The sequence below is a fragment of the Anguilla anguilla genome, chromosome 2 (genome assembly GCF_013347855.1).
Source record: "Anguilla anguilla isolate fAngAng1 chromosome 2, fAngAng1.pri, whole genome shotgun sequence".
NCBI classification, from domain to species: domain Eukaryota; kingdom Metazoa; phylum Chordata; class Actinopteri; order Anguilliformes; family Anguillidae; genus Anguilla; species Anguilla anguilla.
The window spans coordinates 54,625,787-54,643,729 of record NC_049202.1 but is presented as its reverse complement, the minus strand read 5'-3'; the positions used below and the strand labels follow the sequence as shown (position 1 = coordinate 54,643,729).

General features: G+C 37.8%; 1 protein-coding gene across 2 annotated transcripts; it reads right to left on the bottom strand.

Annotated features, from left to right (window-relative positions):
- Positions 1-2,909: 2,909 nt before the first annotated feature.
- On the bottom strand, positions 2,910-16,704 carry hlfb (HLF transcription factor, PAR bZIP family member b). Of its 2 annotated transcripts, none has more exons than XM_035406517.1 (4): positions 16,335-16,704; positions 14,825-15,211; positions 7,774-7,988; positions 2,910-6,323 (listed from the first exon to the last, which is right to left on the bottom strand). In XM_035406517.1, exons 1-4 carry the CDS (start codon positions 16,447-16,449, stop codon positions 6,108-6,110), a joined length of 933 nt encoding a protein of 310 aa, XP_035262408.1. In that variant the 5' UTR covers positions 16,450-16,704; the 3' UTR covers positions 2,910-6,107. The 2 variants fall into 2 exon arrangements, with proteins under 2 accessions (XP_035262408.1, XP_035262407.1); XM_035406516.1 differs by having other exon boundaries at positions 2,910-6,326; positions 16,335-16,702.
- Positions 16,705-17,943: the final 1,239 nt, after the last annotated feature.

Sequence of the window (17,943 nt, the reverse complement as noted above, 5' to 3'; positions counted from 1 at the left end):
TCATGAGCTTTATCATTTACACACATTGTATGCCACCATCTCACCATCTCAGTGAAACAATGGTTTCATGTGGGTGAACTGTCTGCAAAGCACTGGATCACTGAAATGATCACACATTTTAGTTAGCATACAGTATATTTTAAAATAGACCATAAATCTTGTTTATGGAGCATGTAGACTTGTTCGACAGACACAACTATAAAACACGAATGCAATTTGACAAAGTAAACTGTGGAGTCACAACTTGGATAATGGAAAACATTCTTACACAAGCATTTTTATTATTATTCATCTCTTTTAATAACATTAGTGTTGCTTTTTTGCTGCTGCTGGTGACTGGTCTTTGAGCTTTAAGAACACACAGCGTACAAAAGCTTTTGATATGGAAGCTTAGACATTTGAGAATAAAGAGCGCTCTCTAGTGACCATATGTGCTGGTCTTTGTTCAATGTACAAAATATCTGGTGTTAATCTATAATCTATGCTTCTGTGTAAACTGTAAATAAACATGTTGTACAGTTTTTTGAATTTTAATTATTAAAAAAACAAAAAACAAACAACTGATAAAATAAGTAAAATTCCTAATAGTGCATTTAATTCAGCTTAATCACTGTTTTCATTATTTTAAGCTTATTACATACCATTAATCAACCTCTGCCTGCTCAGTTGGTGCTAACTCTTCATGCACAAATCAGAAACCAGCGCCCAATGTTTTTAGGCAGAATTTCAAAAAGCAGGTTTCTAGCCCTGCAGAAAATTATTATATTGAGTAGTCTCTGCCTAACATAATTATTACACTGAATATTTCACCTGAATTTTGCAAACCACATAATTTTGTTTAGTAATGGGAATGATTTCCTCTAAAACATAAAAGAATAAGTAATGACCATTTCATTGTTTAATTAAAGACAAAATCCAGGTTTACAGTGTTGGTGACAACTCTGTATATGCTCCATGTGCCCATTTGCGTTTAAAGACAAAGAAATCTGTGAATATCACTTCTAGAGAAGCACGTTTACCCCAGAGCCCACTGAAGAAAATAAAAGACCAGCATGTTACACCTATTTGTAGAGTAGACACAGTTCTGGCCTCTCAAGCACTAAATGCAGTGTGAGGCTCTAATTTGCTGTGTTCTTAGTATCGATGGTGCGGGCCCATGTGCTTGGTAACACACATGACTGAGCCTTAATCAAGGACTGTGTTCGGTGCCTGGAAGCTGTCTCAGCTGTACTCATGCTAATATTTAGGTGCTAATAAAGACAGAGCGCCAATGACTGATTCAACAGCAAGCAGCATATTATTGTAGATGGATTTATTGTATCAATGACATCCAGTCTGTTGATGAACAGATGCAATACATCTTGCACCATATTGGTTTGGTCCTACCGCTGTTATGGTCCTATCTGGAGCAGAAAACCATTTGGCCGGGTTTTGAAAAGAACTACTAGATAGAGTAATTCCAAATATTTCACATTTGATGGAGCCATGTACTGAAAAAAATGGCCTTTTAATCAATTCCAAAATGTCAATCTCTACCTTAAAAAGGCTAGATATACAGACGGGTAAATGCAAATGTAAGTCGGTTTGAAATTAAATACATACTGTACCCCTGTAAAACAATAGGCAATCCTAATTCTGTACACAATAGCCTGGCATATACTGTATGTTATTCATTTATTTTACACTCTGCAGAAATATAGAAAAGGGGCACCCTCTTGTGGCCAGATCTGCAGTGCACCAGGTCGAATGGAGCTAAATATCATCTACTCAGATTTACTGATGTTTATTCAGTGAACACAAATGATTAATGTGTGCTCACTGAAGTACAGTGGATTGGTGTAACTTGATGTGAAATGTTTATTATGTAATGTACACATAAACAACTTGTGAAATATCCATGCAATTAAGCAAACACAAAAAGAGTCACTGCTAAACTAGCATGTAATTTGTTAGTATTTAAACTATCCAATACTTTCTTTAGACAGTGATATTTCATTAAATGTTTCTGCATTTAAATTGAAGTTCACACAATATCACCATAATGTGTTGGAAGTACAATTTTTTCATAGTTCTTCAAAATAATGTTTATTACTCATGGTTTGCCAATTACATGAAAGGCATGATACAATAATATTGCTGTTAAAGATCATTATTTTGTGCTATAGCCAAAATGGTTATTTTTAAGATAATTGCTAAAAGTACTGTCTGTAAGCTTATACAATTACTGTTTTACACTTTTTGCATGTTAGTTTTTCAGTTTGATACTTGATATTGCTTGTGAATTGCCTGCTGTAATATACATGATTATGTGTCTTTGCCCTCATGCATCATTCTGCATAAACTGAACTCAATGGTTTAATCGCGTCTCCCATTCCAGCCTTTGTCTTTCATACAAGCAGAAAAATGAGCAGACAATTTGAAAATCTGGCAAATTACATAATTGTGCAAAAGGGAACTGAATAAGTTGGGTACAACAACAGAATAGGATAGTAAATGTTATGTGTCAAATTGTTCATCAAAATAAAAACAGAGAGACAGGGGCTTCCCAGAATGCATTTCGAGATTATCTGAAGTTAGAATGAGTACATGGTACAAGCAGGTGAGCCACAGTAATTCCCACAGTGGCAAATGATTCCCTGTATTTGGTCCCATTATATTCCCTGCACATTGATCTCTCATCAATGAATTATAATTTACTTCTGTATAGCATAGGTCCATGAGCTCATTTTAAAGATATTGTGTATGCTTATATGAAGTAAGCTAGCATGGGTCCTAAAGGCCACTGCTTGGCATCCTAAAGCAAAATTGGAGTTATTCTAAGAGTAATTGTCAGTGATGAACAATAGTAGTATGTTCTTAGATATAGGTAGCAATGAAGGACATGAAAAAGTGACAATAGTGCCAGTACAGAAAATAAATTGTAAATACTTTATTTAACACTAAGAATTACATACAGAAAAAGGAGCTGGGCTGAACAGCATATGCATCCATTCCATGACAAATAAGATAAAATTGTAACCTTTTATCTGTATTAATGTACCCTCAGAGAAACAGCTGACTGGTGTTGCCAGAAATACTGCGTATTCATCCCACTGTAGCATCAGAAACAAATAATGCTCAAATGAAATAAAGTGGTCAGGACTGGTGGACGGGACAGCCCTTCTGTGCAGTCCTGAGCCTTTCCAAGTGGGGTTGTGAAAACTCAGGTCCGCATTATGGTACAACTGATTGCTGATTGAGCGTGGAACAGCCAGCATGTAGTCAAGGCACTTGAACAGACTCGGAATCATAGTTATTTTCCTTTATATGAGGTAGAGATACACACATGGGAAGAGGGGAAATTATAAATAATTCTGGCTTTATCCTGTGTATTTTTGTTTTTTGTTTGTTTTTGTTGTTTTTTTTTCAAGTTAAAAGAATTCAATAATTTTTTAAAACATTTAACACAAAAGAGCTCAATAAGTGGGAGGTGCTGACTGGGAAAAGTAAAACAGCCTGGGTTTGTGAAAACCTCAGATCCCACATAATTCACCATGTACTCCAGCAAGAAACACAAAACTAGAAAAGAAAAACAACCATGAGAAATCTGATACGAATACCTTGTAAATGCAAGCCCACAACAGCACTGCAGGACCAGAGGAGCTTCAGCTTGCTCTCACACCTGCACTGATTCTCATTATTCTTGGTATGGCTGCCTGTCTTAAAGTCTCCCAAGAGGGCAGCTCTGTCAGCCTTCACACTCCCAACAGATTTCTGCACATACAATAATTATCTGTAAATAATCATCATTTTATAAAATATATTTACATGTATGTAAAATTCTTCTCTTCCAATAATATCTGACCCAGTACAATATAACTATATGTTGTAATGCACATGTACATATAACTAAACTTCATTTACAATATGTTCAGAACATGTTGAACTATGAAAGCTCTGTGTGCCAATGATCATGTAAAGCAATCCAATCAAATCAAATATTTGTGCAATGTTATCTATGCTTCCAGAAACTACAGATAAACCAAAGTAAAAACAACTGGTAGCTACCAAGTCGAAAATGTTCTTGCCTTCGCTAACATGGGAGTGAAAGCCAACATTTAGCTGAAGATTAGAATGAGAATGCAGAGAAGTTAGCATCTTGTTTTCCTGACAGATGTTTCTATAACTGAAATTATGCCAGTGATCATATGTATACAGGATGTATTGCTATTCCTTGATATGAAGTGTATGTGTACTTTATGTGCATTTGTATTTTTATTTTTCAGAATACTCTGGTTTTTGGTGTGTGTGGGCTATTCTCAAGCTGTTTAGTCATGTTAGCTATGTGACAGAATAAAAGGTCACGATAATGGCCACAAGAGGCTCAGTATGCTGGAACACTTCAGTTTTTGGACAAAACAATAATGTGTAATAAATTTAACAGCAGTCCTTTTCTTAGAGTTGAATCATACATACTACATACATGAGATAAATCCCAACTCTTGATGCCCACTCAGGCATGCACGCACGTGTGTGCATATGCGCGTGTGCGAGTGCGTGTGCGTGTGCGTATGTGTGTGTGGGTGAGTGTGTAAATTTACTGTGCCATTTAAAATACACTGTCAGTATCTGTATAGGAAAAAATACTGTACAAAAACAACTTACAGCTTTGTATAAACATTAAAACTCTTATAATCAATATATTTCATGTATTATAGATTTTGGTCTTTAGTAAACATTAATAAATTGATTTAGGTAACCACAGTTTAGAACAACACCATCCACCTTTCTGTTGTACATCTTTTACATTCATCTCATGCCCAACCCACAAGGCAAACACATACCTATAATATATGACCAAAACTTGACCAAAAAATTGATCATGCTCAGAAAAATGGTAAAGCACTGGATCTTGAATTGTTTTGTTGATTAACAACAACAATAATAATAGTAATACTAGTAATAATAATAATAATAATAATAATAATAATAATAATAATAATAAATTGAGTTGAGAACATACACGAAATTATGCAGAATAGATTGAAATAGTAAAAAGATTGCAAATGTTCAGATTGTAAAACACGCAAGTACAAAGGAAAACTATCTTTCCGGCAGCCATTATAGTTTTACAATTCCACCCCTGTGAGTCGCTCTGGATAAGAGCGTCAGCTGTAATGTAAATGTAAAGGCAGGGCTTTCACCATCGATGGCATTTGTCTCTCTTATTAGGAAGGAAGATCCTGCCATCTAGGCTGCTAGCTAGTTCTGCTCGAAATAACAGAGGGAGATTGGATTCATGTCTAAGACATACTGTATAAGATATTCTTGCAAATGCTGGGATTATTGCTTCATGTTCAGACAGTGTCAAAACCTATTTTACAGTAATCTTTTATACCAAGTTGTGTGGGTCGTGAAGGGCTAATCCCTCAGTCTGAAATTAAAAGCATGTAGAGAGGCCAGGAAAGCTAATGCAGCTAGTGTTATCAGACATTACTTTCAAATGAATAGATAAAATAGATAAGGGATCACAATTAACTCAAACATAATAATATTGACTTCAACAAGAGAAGCTCAAAATTATGCATGGAATTTACTAGAAAAAATTCCTGCAATTAAAATGTCAGAAATAAAGCTTGTTACACAGAAACAAAGACAATATACACTTAATTTGAGGCCTATTCCAAAGGCCTATCCTGTTCATATTTAAAAAGAAATTACATACAAAGAGAACAGGGCAGTAGGTAGTATATTCAGCTCAGGAGCAGCACTAAAAAAGACAAATAAAATGTAAAAAATATACAAGGGAGAAAATAAATGCTACAACAGTTCTCAGGGCTGGCAATATGTACAGAAGAGGCAAAGAGAAAAGGAAACAATTTCAAAACATTTAGAAGATTGGAAATGGGGTGGCAGGTCGGTTCAAAGAAAAGTAATACCAATACCAATATGTATACCATATAGACAGCTATCTTTTCTGCTTCTGGTAAAGTGCCGATAACAGAAATAGAATCAGAGGGGATGAAAGCTAGGCTGGGGAGTGGGGATGTGCTACTGGATGGGAGACACATTGTCCTTCAACCTCTCGACTGCGTGGAGCAGGGAAGCGGGGGTGGGAGGTTGTCCGCTCACAGAGGCCCGTGGCGAGTTTCGTATTTGGCTACCACGTTCTTACAGCGGCCCAGCTCCTTCCTCAAATCCGCCACCTCCTGCCGCAGGGCGGCGTTCTCTTTCTCCAGGAAGTTGGCCCGGATGGCGATCTGGTTCTCCTTCAGCCGCCGGGCGTCCCGCGACCTCTTGGCTGCCAGGTTGTTCTTTTTGCGCCTTGTCCAGTATTTGTCGTCCTGCTCAAAAATTGCAAAATGAAAAAAAAGAGGGAGGAGGGAAAAGTACCCAATTATATTTTGTAAGGTTAACTCACACTCACATAGTAAACTGAAGGTCTGAGAATGATCCAAACTTGCTATCTATACAGATCAATACAAACGGCTTTCTTGAAGGAGGGAATATGACAAGATTCCCTTGTTGTGTTGAATGTGCTACCAGATTCAGTGACTATTATTTTCTATTTTCAGTGGATTTTGGGGATGGTTAATTGTATGTGGTGATTAATTGTGCCGGCAGATTTGTAGTAGATGAACTTTGGGTTGCATACAGCTCACTATAACTGTTAAGTATGTGATGCTGTGCTTCAATTGCACTCAAGCAACACAGAGAATGAATGTGTTGCCATGGTTTCAGCCCACAGTCCTTTCAGAATACCAGCCCCCCTCCCACTTTAGATCACTTTAGATGGTTTGAAAAATATGCAAGAGTATAGGGCTACTTTTATTCAGTCGCTTTGTCAATCCTCACGCCAAACACATGTTAAAGAGAAAGAAAGGTCTAATAAAATCCATCGTTTCTTTCCAGGGCATTGTAATAAGCATAAAATGCTTATTTCAAGCGATCATTAACTGTTTTTGATTCTGGAGTAGCATTTATAGTACCCAGGCTTGTCACTACCATGAGTTGGGGTTTTGATTTTAATCTTACTTGCACCTGTTAAAAAAACCCAAAAGCTATCCAGGACAGTTTCATTGCACTCACATCTATTTACTTCAATAATTGTTGCCTGTGACTGTTAGTAGATTTTCCCATGTCTGTTGGTGGCAGCCAAATCAGCTTTGGGCATAGTGTTACACCATAAACCCTTGCCTGGATTCACCTTTATTTCAACAAACCGCAATGGCAAATCCTTTAATCCCTGACCGTACAGAATTGAGCGATACCAGGAAATGGAGAGTCACATGTTCAGTCTGAACATGAATGGTCAGATTTAAGCCTCTTAGCCCTATCTTGCGGCCGCTCTGGCCAATGGGAAAGTGTATAAAACAGGTCAGATTCAAAGGAGGAGCTGAAGGGGGTTGGTTAAATAGAGAGGTGCTGTGTTACCTTTCCCAACTCTCTCTTCAAAGACTCTGTGTCTCATTTTCACAATTTTATGCACTCATCTTTAAAGCCATTACAGTCATTGTTATATTTGTAAGGACCATCAGAATCATTATATGTAATAAACCTATTATGAACCTATTACCTATTATGGTATATTATTGACTCACAATGGAAAAGGATGTCATAGCTCCGATTAACACAGTAATAATCAGTTAGCTAGAATTGACTGAACTTTTACAAACAAAAAATAATTTAGTTCAAAAAGTTTGAAATCAGATAAGGACATAAATCTGAAATGAAGTCTACAGTACAGAAGAAGGATTTATTCTCTCGCACACATCGTAACCAGCTCCAAATTACCTTCATTTCATCAGGGATGAAGACCTTGCGTGCCTTTTTGATCATTGGCTGAGGCTTCAGCTCCTCCTCAGAAAACTTGCGTTTGCGGGGATCGAACATCTCCTGGCCGGGGACGCTGGACAGCGCAAGGTCCGCCGGGTCAGGCTCATAGCTCACTGCCACCTGGATGGTCTCAGGGTCGATGGGGCTGGGAGTGTTGCGAGATGAGGGCAGTACTGCGGGAGAGACAGACAGGAACAAACCGGTTAGGGTGATTTTCTCTCATTCCATCAGGGTGTACCGTCTCCTAATTGTTCAAAATTACTATTTCTTTGACTACACAGACCAGGCTGCAGTGGGTGATCACAAAACAAGAACTTCTCTTATGATTTGCCAAAAATTTGTAGTGAAATTTTTATACATTAAACTGCTTAATTACTCAATAAAAAGAGCAATCCTTCATGAGGAGCTACAGAGCAATGAAATATCACTGCCATCATTTAAGCAGTGCTGCAGGCACAACCAGGAATGGTTTAATAAAATTGTATCCACTAGGGGGCACACAAGACATATGCAAAATAAGGCTGCACTGCTTTTCAGTGAATATTTAAGAGTTTGCAGACTGCCAGTGAAAATTTATTTCACTCTAAGTATGATTAATTCACTGTGCTGTTGAAAAATGGACTTTAGACTTTTAATGTTCCTGCAAATGATTTGTGTTCAAGAATTTGCACTGAGCTCTATAGTAGGGTGCTTGAGTTGACTAAATAGCACCTCATACCAAATCTTGTGTTACTTACTAGAATAAAAGCAATGCAAAGACCATCATTCAGAGATAACTGTGCAGGGATATACAGTGCAGTAGTTCTGCTGTTTACAATGCATCAGCCAGTGGCTGCATACATTATTCTCCAGTTCATCACAGTAATACAAAATATAATGTCAGTTATTTTTTTCTATTTATTCTGTCATTTGAAGCAGTAGATGAACAGAAATTGGCTCCACTGGGAGTCAATGATTGCTTTAACAGGAATTGCGGTGAGCATTTTGCACAAGCCTGCTTTATTTAAAAAAATAAAGCATGCCCCTTATAGATGTTCGCTAATTATAATTCAACACTTTAATAATGCTTTCATGAGCTGTTGCTTCTCTGCTCACATTGAAAGAAACATAAACTAAATGAGTAAAATCATATTTGATGGGAAGGAATAGTATGTATTAAAAACGTCCATGACTTTATTTCAGAAATATATCAGAGAAAAAATGTTTTTTCAAACAAATCTGACAGGTAAATATGTGCTGATGCTACAGAAAAAATCTAATTCCTTCAAAATACATTCCTGCTCAAACCACCTGCAATTTCTCAGTTTACAGTAATTTAACTCCATATGCCACAGTCAAAACCTCTATTCTCGATGCAAAATTAGCCATCTAAGCATAAATTGCTGTTAGTGAATTTAATCAAGTTGGGAGAAGAGAGAACTGCAGACTGTGTTCTTGATTTAGACTGAACCAGTTCAACAACAAAAATAAATTCACCATATAGGCTAAAAGAGGTCCACAACATCGATAATGAGAGCGTTCAATATTAAAAGGAGAACATCAGATCAGGGATTTGTAGATTGGCTTTCACATAAAATCATTCAGTCTCCATGGAATTAAAATGATGTTTAACAATTGTCAGAACCATTTTGGGAGTGGCTCTTGTTTGATAGGCACAGTCAGAAAATGTCAGCTCACTGATCCAAATGCATGCATCCTTGCAGTATCAATTTCAAAGATGTAATCCTTTCAGAGAGAAAGGGTAACCAATCTGAAACTGACTCTGTATTTATTATTTAAAATAGGAAGTTTAGCACTCCTCAGAGCCTCTGGCCTAAACCTCACAACAGCTAAATGGTTTCCATGACAAATGGTTACCTTACAAGACAAGGACAGGATGGGAGAAATCTGAGGTGTCTTGGTGACTGAGGGGTGAACAGCGTAGAAAAAAATAATGCATCGAGAAGCAAAAGCTGACCGCCCAGAGCGCAGCGAGGATGAGCCGCAGCGTGACTGGCCAGCGCAGACAGCTTCTGTGCTCAAACTCCCCACGTTCACACAGTGCAGGGAGCTGGCAGTGTGCCAGGGGTCGAGCCCCCTCGCCCCTCCCCACCCGCTGTGCCGCCGGGGAAACCGCAGACCCACAACAAGCTACCGCTACGCGGGGGCTCAAGTGCCTCCTTCCTGCTTAATCAACCCCCAGTTTCCGAAAAGGCCCACTCAACTGCACTGAGGACAAGCCAACGCCACTACATCAACAAGGACTCCATTTATCGGGCTCGTTAGCCTTATTTACAGTTCAGCTAATGGGGCTGATTGTTCAAAAAGAGATACAAAACACACCATCCTATCATTCTCTCTCTTTTTTCAATGTGGTTGCTCATTCATTTGCATTGCGTAGGCTGAGGCAGAGCTGATAAACTTTGCAATCTGAATGTGTCAGGTTACAATAGAAGGGTTAGCTGCCTGACCAACAGAATTTATTAATTCCTTTGGAGCAATCTGCAGCGCTGCCCAGCAGTACGGCTCTGGTGTGCTCTGAGGAGTGAACTGTGAATGAACTTTTAACAGGAAATCCAGCTTTCCTCCTGCGGGACCCAGTGCAGACAAACCCCTTCATTTTTACTGCTGCATGCACGCAACATAAGCTGTCATACAAACTGAGCTCTACAATAATAATTATTATTATTATTACTATTATTAAAGTAATCAGTCATCCTTTTTCCTTGCCCACTGATCATGTTTTAAATGTCTATTCATATTTCATATTTAAACCTCAATATAAGCACATTCATAGATTCCTAGTTATGAATCACTTCTGGGCAAATGAGAGAGCTGTAGGAATTAAGGTTTTAAACTAAATTAAAATCAGGTCCCCTGACATAGGAAACTGATTAAACGGTAAAACGCAGCAAGTACTGGTTCAGAATATTCCTTGATTTTAAGATTTAAATTATGCCAATCTTAAATATACACAACATGGTGACTTGATAACAGAGGTGGTTCATCCAAGGAAATGTCTTCCATAGCCAGCAAGATGAGTCAATCAGGCATTTTCAGGGCGTTAGCGTGCTTTTCATATGCGTGCAAATGGGTGCTTCCTCATTCCGTTCCCTTCTCAAATCTGAGCCCTGTGGTTAATTTTCATTAATAATGACATTACACTTTAGGTCTTAAATGCACAGTATACCTACTCATAATTTTACAAAGGAATACAAATTCTAAAAATGAATCATTTATAAATCATAAAATGTTTATTTTAGCCGTTTTGCGTGAAAATAGTGTCCGAGATGAATTTCTCTCAAGAATTTAATTTACATCCCTGGAGATTTGTTTTAATTGCATAACAAGGCATTACAAAATCCAAGTGAGTGTTTTATCCCACTATTTTCTATGCAACCCAGGCTTGACAAGCTTTACATTTTCATTTAGGCTAGTTCCTCCTCTGAAAACTGAGTTAGACTCAAGGAGCATGATGTCACTCTCTGAAATCTCACGGTAAGCATGAAAATTGCCAGCAATTTGCACAAAAGCGAACCAACTTGTGCCAGAAAGCAAGCCTGTATGTTGGACAAGTCTATTAATCACACATTTGGCTCGTCTGTACAAGCATAGCTCTGTGTGAATAGAGCAACTCCCTCTCATAAATGTCTCTGTTTGCAGACAAGTAAAATATCAGGAAATATTTAAAAGAGGAGTTATTGTCTTTGCCTTTATCACATGGATTTAGCAGTGAAGCCTACTCATCAAGTCAATATGCTGCACCTCCCATTATGATATTGATTTATTTTTTAAAACAATGTACATCTCTTTTAAATAACTATTCAGACATATGACCAAAGTAAATTTGATCAAAATGAGCAAAATATGAGCAAAATAAATAAATAAATTTCATTGTGAAATATTAAAAATAAATTAACCAATAATTTGAATGAGACGTGCAAATTCTGTCTCTCGCAAACTCTTTTAACTTCCCATTAACATCCATGTTATTTTTTATTTCACTTAAAATATATGAACAATAACACAATACCCAATAATCATACCTCTTCTTTTTATTATTTCTTTTGGGACTGGAAGAAAGCATATTGCAATTCAAATAAAATGGGTAACTCAGTTGCATGCAGGGAAGACTACATGGCTGTTCATTTAAATGTCAGCTGGTTTAAAGCATGAATATTCAGCATGACTGGCGAGCAGCCCCACGGCCTAACACATTTGTTTTCCTCCCTCCAGCTGGTGTCTTATTGGCTGGCCCTCAAATGAAAGTCAGTCCACTGCACGCCTTTTTTAATGTGACGGAAGTGAGGCAGATGGATCAAAACATGCTTCGCACAGCGTGCTCGGAAACGTGACCTGTAACCATATTCAGCTCACTCGCTGACTACCAGAAGCAGGAATGTTCAGTCTCTGGATTTCTCACTAATAAAGTAGCCTGCACGCTCACACTCAGTGTCTACAAGTATTCTCTTAAAGTAAGGATATTTATTAGCATTTTTAAATAATTGGAAATAAAGAAAGAAATAAATTCAATTGCATTTTGATAATTCTCTAGGATATAGCTAGTAAAAAGTAGCCACATTCTATTGGCTATTACCCTTACCTGAACTTAAGTCTGAAATGTGCCAGCATTTTAAGCAATGGCACAAAAGTTAGGTTAAATTTACAAAATAACATTTTAACAGTTAACAATACCCTGCTGCTATGTGCACCTACTGTAGCATGCCTAGTGTAATTCTAGCCATGGCTAAGAGCTGAAGCGCTGCTGGAGTAGCACTGCGTTCACGTGAGAGCTCCAGGAATGTGACTGCCTGCCAAAGTACAGTATGTACCTAGAACAGAGATCGCATGCTGTGACAAGCAGAGTCTGCAGTGTGCGCTGCACACGGCACCTCCATGTGTCCGTCACGTGGACCTAAAAGCTGAAAGATCCCCAGCCTGCCTCACGTGAGGGTTAATGTGCCGGGGAGGAGGGACTGAGTGAGCGGAGGGGCCAAACCAAACCAAAGAACACAAACACCCATGAGCAGGCAAAGAGACCGCTGGAACTGAAGTCCAGTCCTGATTGCCTACCTCTGCCAAACTCTGTCAAACTTTCCACATTTAAATAATGACTGTAAATTTTATTAATATGTATTTTTGCTAAATTGCACTTTTAGGACATTCCAGCTATATACTGAGCTGGTAAGCAATGCAGCTCACCAGTACACATTCAGTTTCCCTTCATGTACTGTATTTCATATAAGACTTTTTGTATCTTAGTTATTAATTTCAATAATTAATGAAAACAAAGCCATTGCAATACCAACTGTGAAAACAATATAATCCAATTAAAAACATTTTCGCCGACATAAGAACTGTAAAATAAAAAAGGGCTTCATATTAAGTTGGAAAACAATTTTTTTATTGCATTACCGAAAAGAAACTAAATATAGGTTAACCCCTTTTCTTTTTCATATTTGACCTTTGTGACAAAACAAAATATATATTTTTAATTTCAAATTAGCAGGAAGCAAAGGTCAGGCTGCGCCAAAAAAGAAGTCTGATCCATGCTGAGGTTAGAAGAAGACCTCCAGCTGGAAGCACATTTTCTTGCAGTGCGCATCAGCAGTGAACCTCTAAACTAAACACAGCAGCATCAATCATACTGAACGTTTTCTCAAGCTACATGCCTCAACATGTTGTTTTTGCCTAAAGGGGATGTTTACTTCTGCACACACCTTATTTTTACAGTTCAGCAAACAAGATGTTATTGAACAGTCCATAGTGGTATGCTATTTAAGGCTAATCCAGGCTACAGATATAAGTAATTTTTGTGAAGGCAAAGACAATATACAACAATGGATAATTACACACTTTCAAGTGTAAGTATGTTGCAGAAAGCAATAAAACTATCAGATTCATTACTGAGGTAAGTGAAGTATTGATATTGCAGCCATCTGCAATGGTACTTGAATCATACTGAATTTAATCTATGTGAGAAACACACTCTCCAGTTATGCTTTCACAGGACAGCTTTATTGATATTAAGGCTGCATGCAATTCTGGTCAATTACTCTTCCTCTGGCTTTCTACATTGTGTTTAACAACGCTGTTTAGTAGCATGTGTACCTTAATACATAACACTCACCCAATAATTCTGGGCTACATATTCTGTGCAACAGTCACAAAAACACCTCAGCTATTAAATTATTATTATTATTATTTCCTTTGTAAATGACTCTGTGTCAATAACCTTATTTTTTGTGTGTCACTGGACAGGGTATGTAGGAATATGAATTTAAATGTATTTATATTAATCATGATCTCGTTTCAGGCAGAAAATAGCTGCATGCTGTCTTCATTAAATCAGTATTATTATACAGTAAATACAAACTTTAATCTGTAATCGCTTTAGTTTTATTTTAAAGCTATGACATCACATTTCATGTACACAATTACTGAGTAAAGGGCATGTCTATGTTCACTGTGTCATTCCTTTGACCAAGATTAACTGAAGTGTTTAACCGAGCATAAAACTGAACACATTCAAGGTACATATACTTTCAAAGAAATATGTTCTACAGACCTTATTAAAAAAAATATATAGGCCTATAGCTATATAAGGATGACATTTAAAAAGCTGCAATGTTGCAGGTATTAAAATCTGCCAGTTTAGATCTTCAAGATTTTATTCATCTTATGTTCCTTATTGCCCACCTGTAATTATTTTATAGAACTCAACTGGAGCGTTTTATTTTATATGCTACAGAAACACACTGCCACCATCTTCCTTCTTCTCAAATATATTACATTTGTATAGTCTGATCAGTTGGTGCATGCAGCATTCAAGCACCCTCAGGTGGGCATTTAGCCTGTCTATGTATGGATTTGCTTGTTGAGCACTCCAGGTGAAAATGTCAACATGTTTGGTGCATTTTTTTTCTCCAGGCAATTGGCTCATTTCACAAAGACATTGCCTCTGCCTGGTTATTACTCTGGAGGAGACTTCCGAGGCAATCACATGTTTTGTTTGAGAAGGGTGGGTTACCTGATCTGCTGCTGCTGTGGATACAGTTCTGAGAGACCATGGCTGTGTGAATGGATGTGGTGGCACGGTTGCTGAGGTCCATGACTGATGGTGGAGGTGGCACCTGCTGCAGGGATGGCTGCTGGTGCTGGTGCTGGTGCTGGTGCTGGTGTTGGTGTTGGTGTTGGTGTTGGTGCGGGTGCTGGTGCTGGTTTTGGTCATGCTGAGAGGGACTGGAAGGGATTCCATTTTCAGAGAGAAACTCCTCAAGGTCCATGTATTCCAACTGAAAGTTGTCTCCATCGTAAGGCAAAGTCTTGTCCCACAGAGTTGGGCCCAGGAAAGCTGACTGTGGAGCATTTCCATCATCATCGAACTTCTTCTCCTTTTCCTTTTCTTTTCCAAAACCTAGAAAATGTAAAAGTCCTGTTACAAGGGAAATGCATGACTGTCCAGATACCACTATTTGTTTATTTGTCATATACTTCCATATAAAATAAACCCAAAGGACTCCTTACAGTTCTTGTTGGTATAATTGCTCATTTAAAAAATAAATAAATGTAAGACTCTAGCATATCTGGAGATTCAAGATAATTGAACCTACAAAACGCACTTCTGCAGAACACAGTTACAGGGTTTTATATATATATATATATATATATATATATATATATATATATATATATATATATATATAATTTTTTTACAAATATCTAAATTATTATCAGAACTTAATGATAAAATGTTTCCAAATATAACTTTATAGATAGAAAGCAACGAGGTGGCAAACTTTACATCGAGCATCACAGACAAATGCTCAAATCCCTTAATATGTTTAATCACAGACAAATGCCCGAATCCATGTAGGCTACGATCCAAGCAACCGATTTCATGAATAGTCGAACAGCTAAATGCATTTGGACATGTAGCCTACAGTCCTGAAAAAGCAATCACAATTAGATTGGTGGGTTCACGCTATTGACAAGCACAATTACCTTTTGCGTTCACTTAAGTTATCTACCAATCTACAGTATTTAAAAGCATGCATGGATACCTAGCAAGCCTAGTATGCATAACCGACAGGGTTGCCAGACGTCCGGTTCTCAACCGGAATGTCTGGTCCGAGTAACTGATTGAAACCCGACAGCTCCCGTGTTTGATCACGATTACGCATATTAGTGCATATGCATATTAGTTCGACAAATCTTACATTAGGCCACCCTACCAACACCGTATAAATAGCATTCAAGTAAGCAATAGCCTACTGATGTCATGGACACTGTAACCAGAAATCGAATAAATTACATAAAACAGGCTATACTGTAAAATACAAACGGTGTAAAACGCTGTTTAAAGCGTTTAGCTAGAACTAGAGCTAGGGTTACCGAAGAACACACCATCTAGACAACCAGCACTGAAAGGTTATAGTTGGCTATACATTCTTGACACTTCGGTTGCTTGCTGGTAAGACCTAACTTATCAAGTAAGTGACAGCGAATTATTGTTTTGCTAAATTAACATTATTCCTTACCTTCTTCGTGGTGAAGTGGCAATTTCATTGGATTTTCCAGCAAGGATTTCAGAACCCCATGAGTTGGAGGTAAGAAAGTTGGGTTTAAGGGGAGAGGTCTTGCCATCTTCTCCATAGCTTAAAGGGCAACACAACTTTGTATTCGAAAGAATTAGCGATGGAAAAAATAAAAAAAATAAAATGAAAAATCAAAGGGAAATAATCTCCGACAAGACTGCTTTGACTAGTTTGCGATCGAACCAGCGATGAGATTACCACCCCAAATCACTATTTTTTTAAGATGACATTTACTTTCGACTACTTATTCGGACAGAGCGAAATCTTTACTGCGGCTATTCTGAAAAGGCTAGCAATTCCATGTGTGGATACTGACAGCCCTGACGTCAGGGGGCGGGAGCGGTCGTGCAACACCGCCCCTTGGGTTAAGGAAATATATCCATCGTCAACGCGTCACTTAATAATAATAATAATAATAATAATAATAATAATAATAAGCGTTATTATTATTATTATTATTATTATTATGTATATAATCATATTTATATTATTTATATATTATTATTAAGTGTAATTATTTTTCATGCAATTTATTAATTTTGACACCATAATCGTTCTGTAGGCCTACTTGTTACAAATTGAATTAATTATCGTTGGAATAAGTAAGCTGATTACATACATTCGAATAATATCATGTGTAGGCTAACAATAACTTAGCAAACGCGTTTAGCCAACAATGGTGCGCTCCACATGCGTCAAACCAGGGCGACCACAGGTCCCAGTTCTGCCCATGAATGATTTCGCACGTGGATATACGCGTGGAGTAGCTTCAGAATGGTGCAGGTGGACGAGATTGATTCGCCCAGTTTCTCTTTTCATGGAAGATTGAAAGTCTGACTATAATGCATTTATTGTTTTTCGTCCGTGTCAAAGTAGCAAGAATTTTATCTTTTTCAGGAACCGAAACATATATTTCGAAATATATTTTTTAAATACATTTTTTACAGTGTTGTGAAATCCCTCAAAATAAGTTGACATGGGTAAATTTGTATCTGTCACTCAATGTACCGACAGTGGGAGTGATAGCGGATTGACCTACTTTTATCCAATTGCAGCTGGAAGGCTGGAAACGCCTCTACGCTAAACAGTGGTCACATTGAATCTCATGTGCTCCCACAGGAAAGTGTGCAGGCGGAGCTGAAGTTGGGGGTTTACTGTTTCAAATTCAATAGTGGTTTTGCGCTCAGATAATGTTGTGCAGTGTGCAGCTGGCATTCGTAGCCTATTTGCTAAACTACACAATTTCTAAATTCATGTTTGAACTTGTATTTTCGATTAAACCGTTCGAACTTTTCTCTGCACAGCAATATAGCTATAGCTAAAGCAAATGAATGGAAGCCAGTTGTTTCAAATAGGAAGTTATGCATCTCCCGTTGTACCTATCTATGACAGCGGTCGTTGCCAAAGCAATACGGTTTGTTATGACCGACCTGGGAAATCTTAGACATTGTGGCCACTTTTACACGCGTAGCCTACAAATTTCGTACATATAGGGTTGGAAATACAGATAGGTGACAAAACAAAAGAGCACACCGCCTGACGCCTTGTCAAA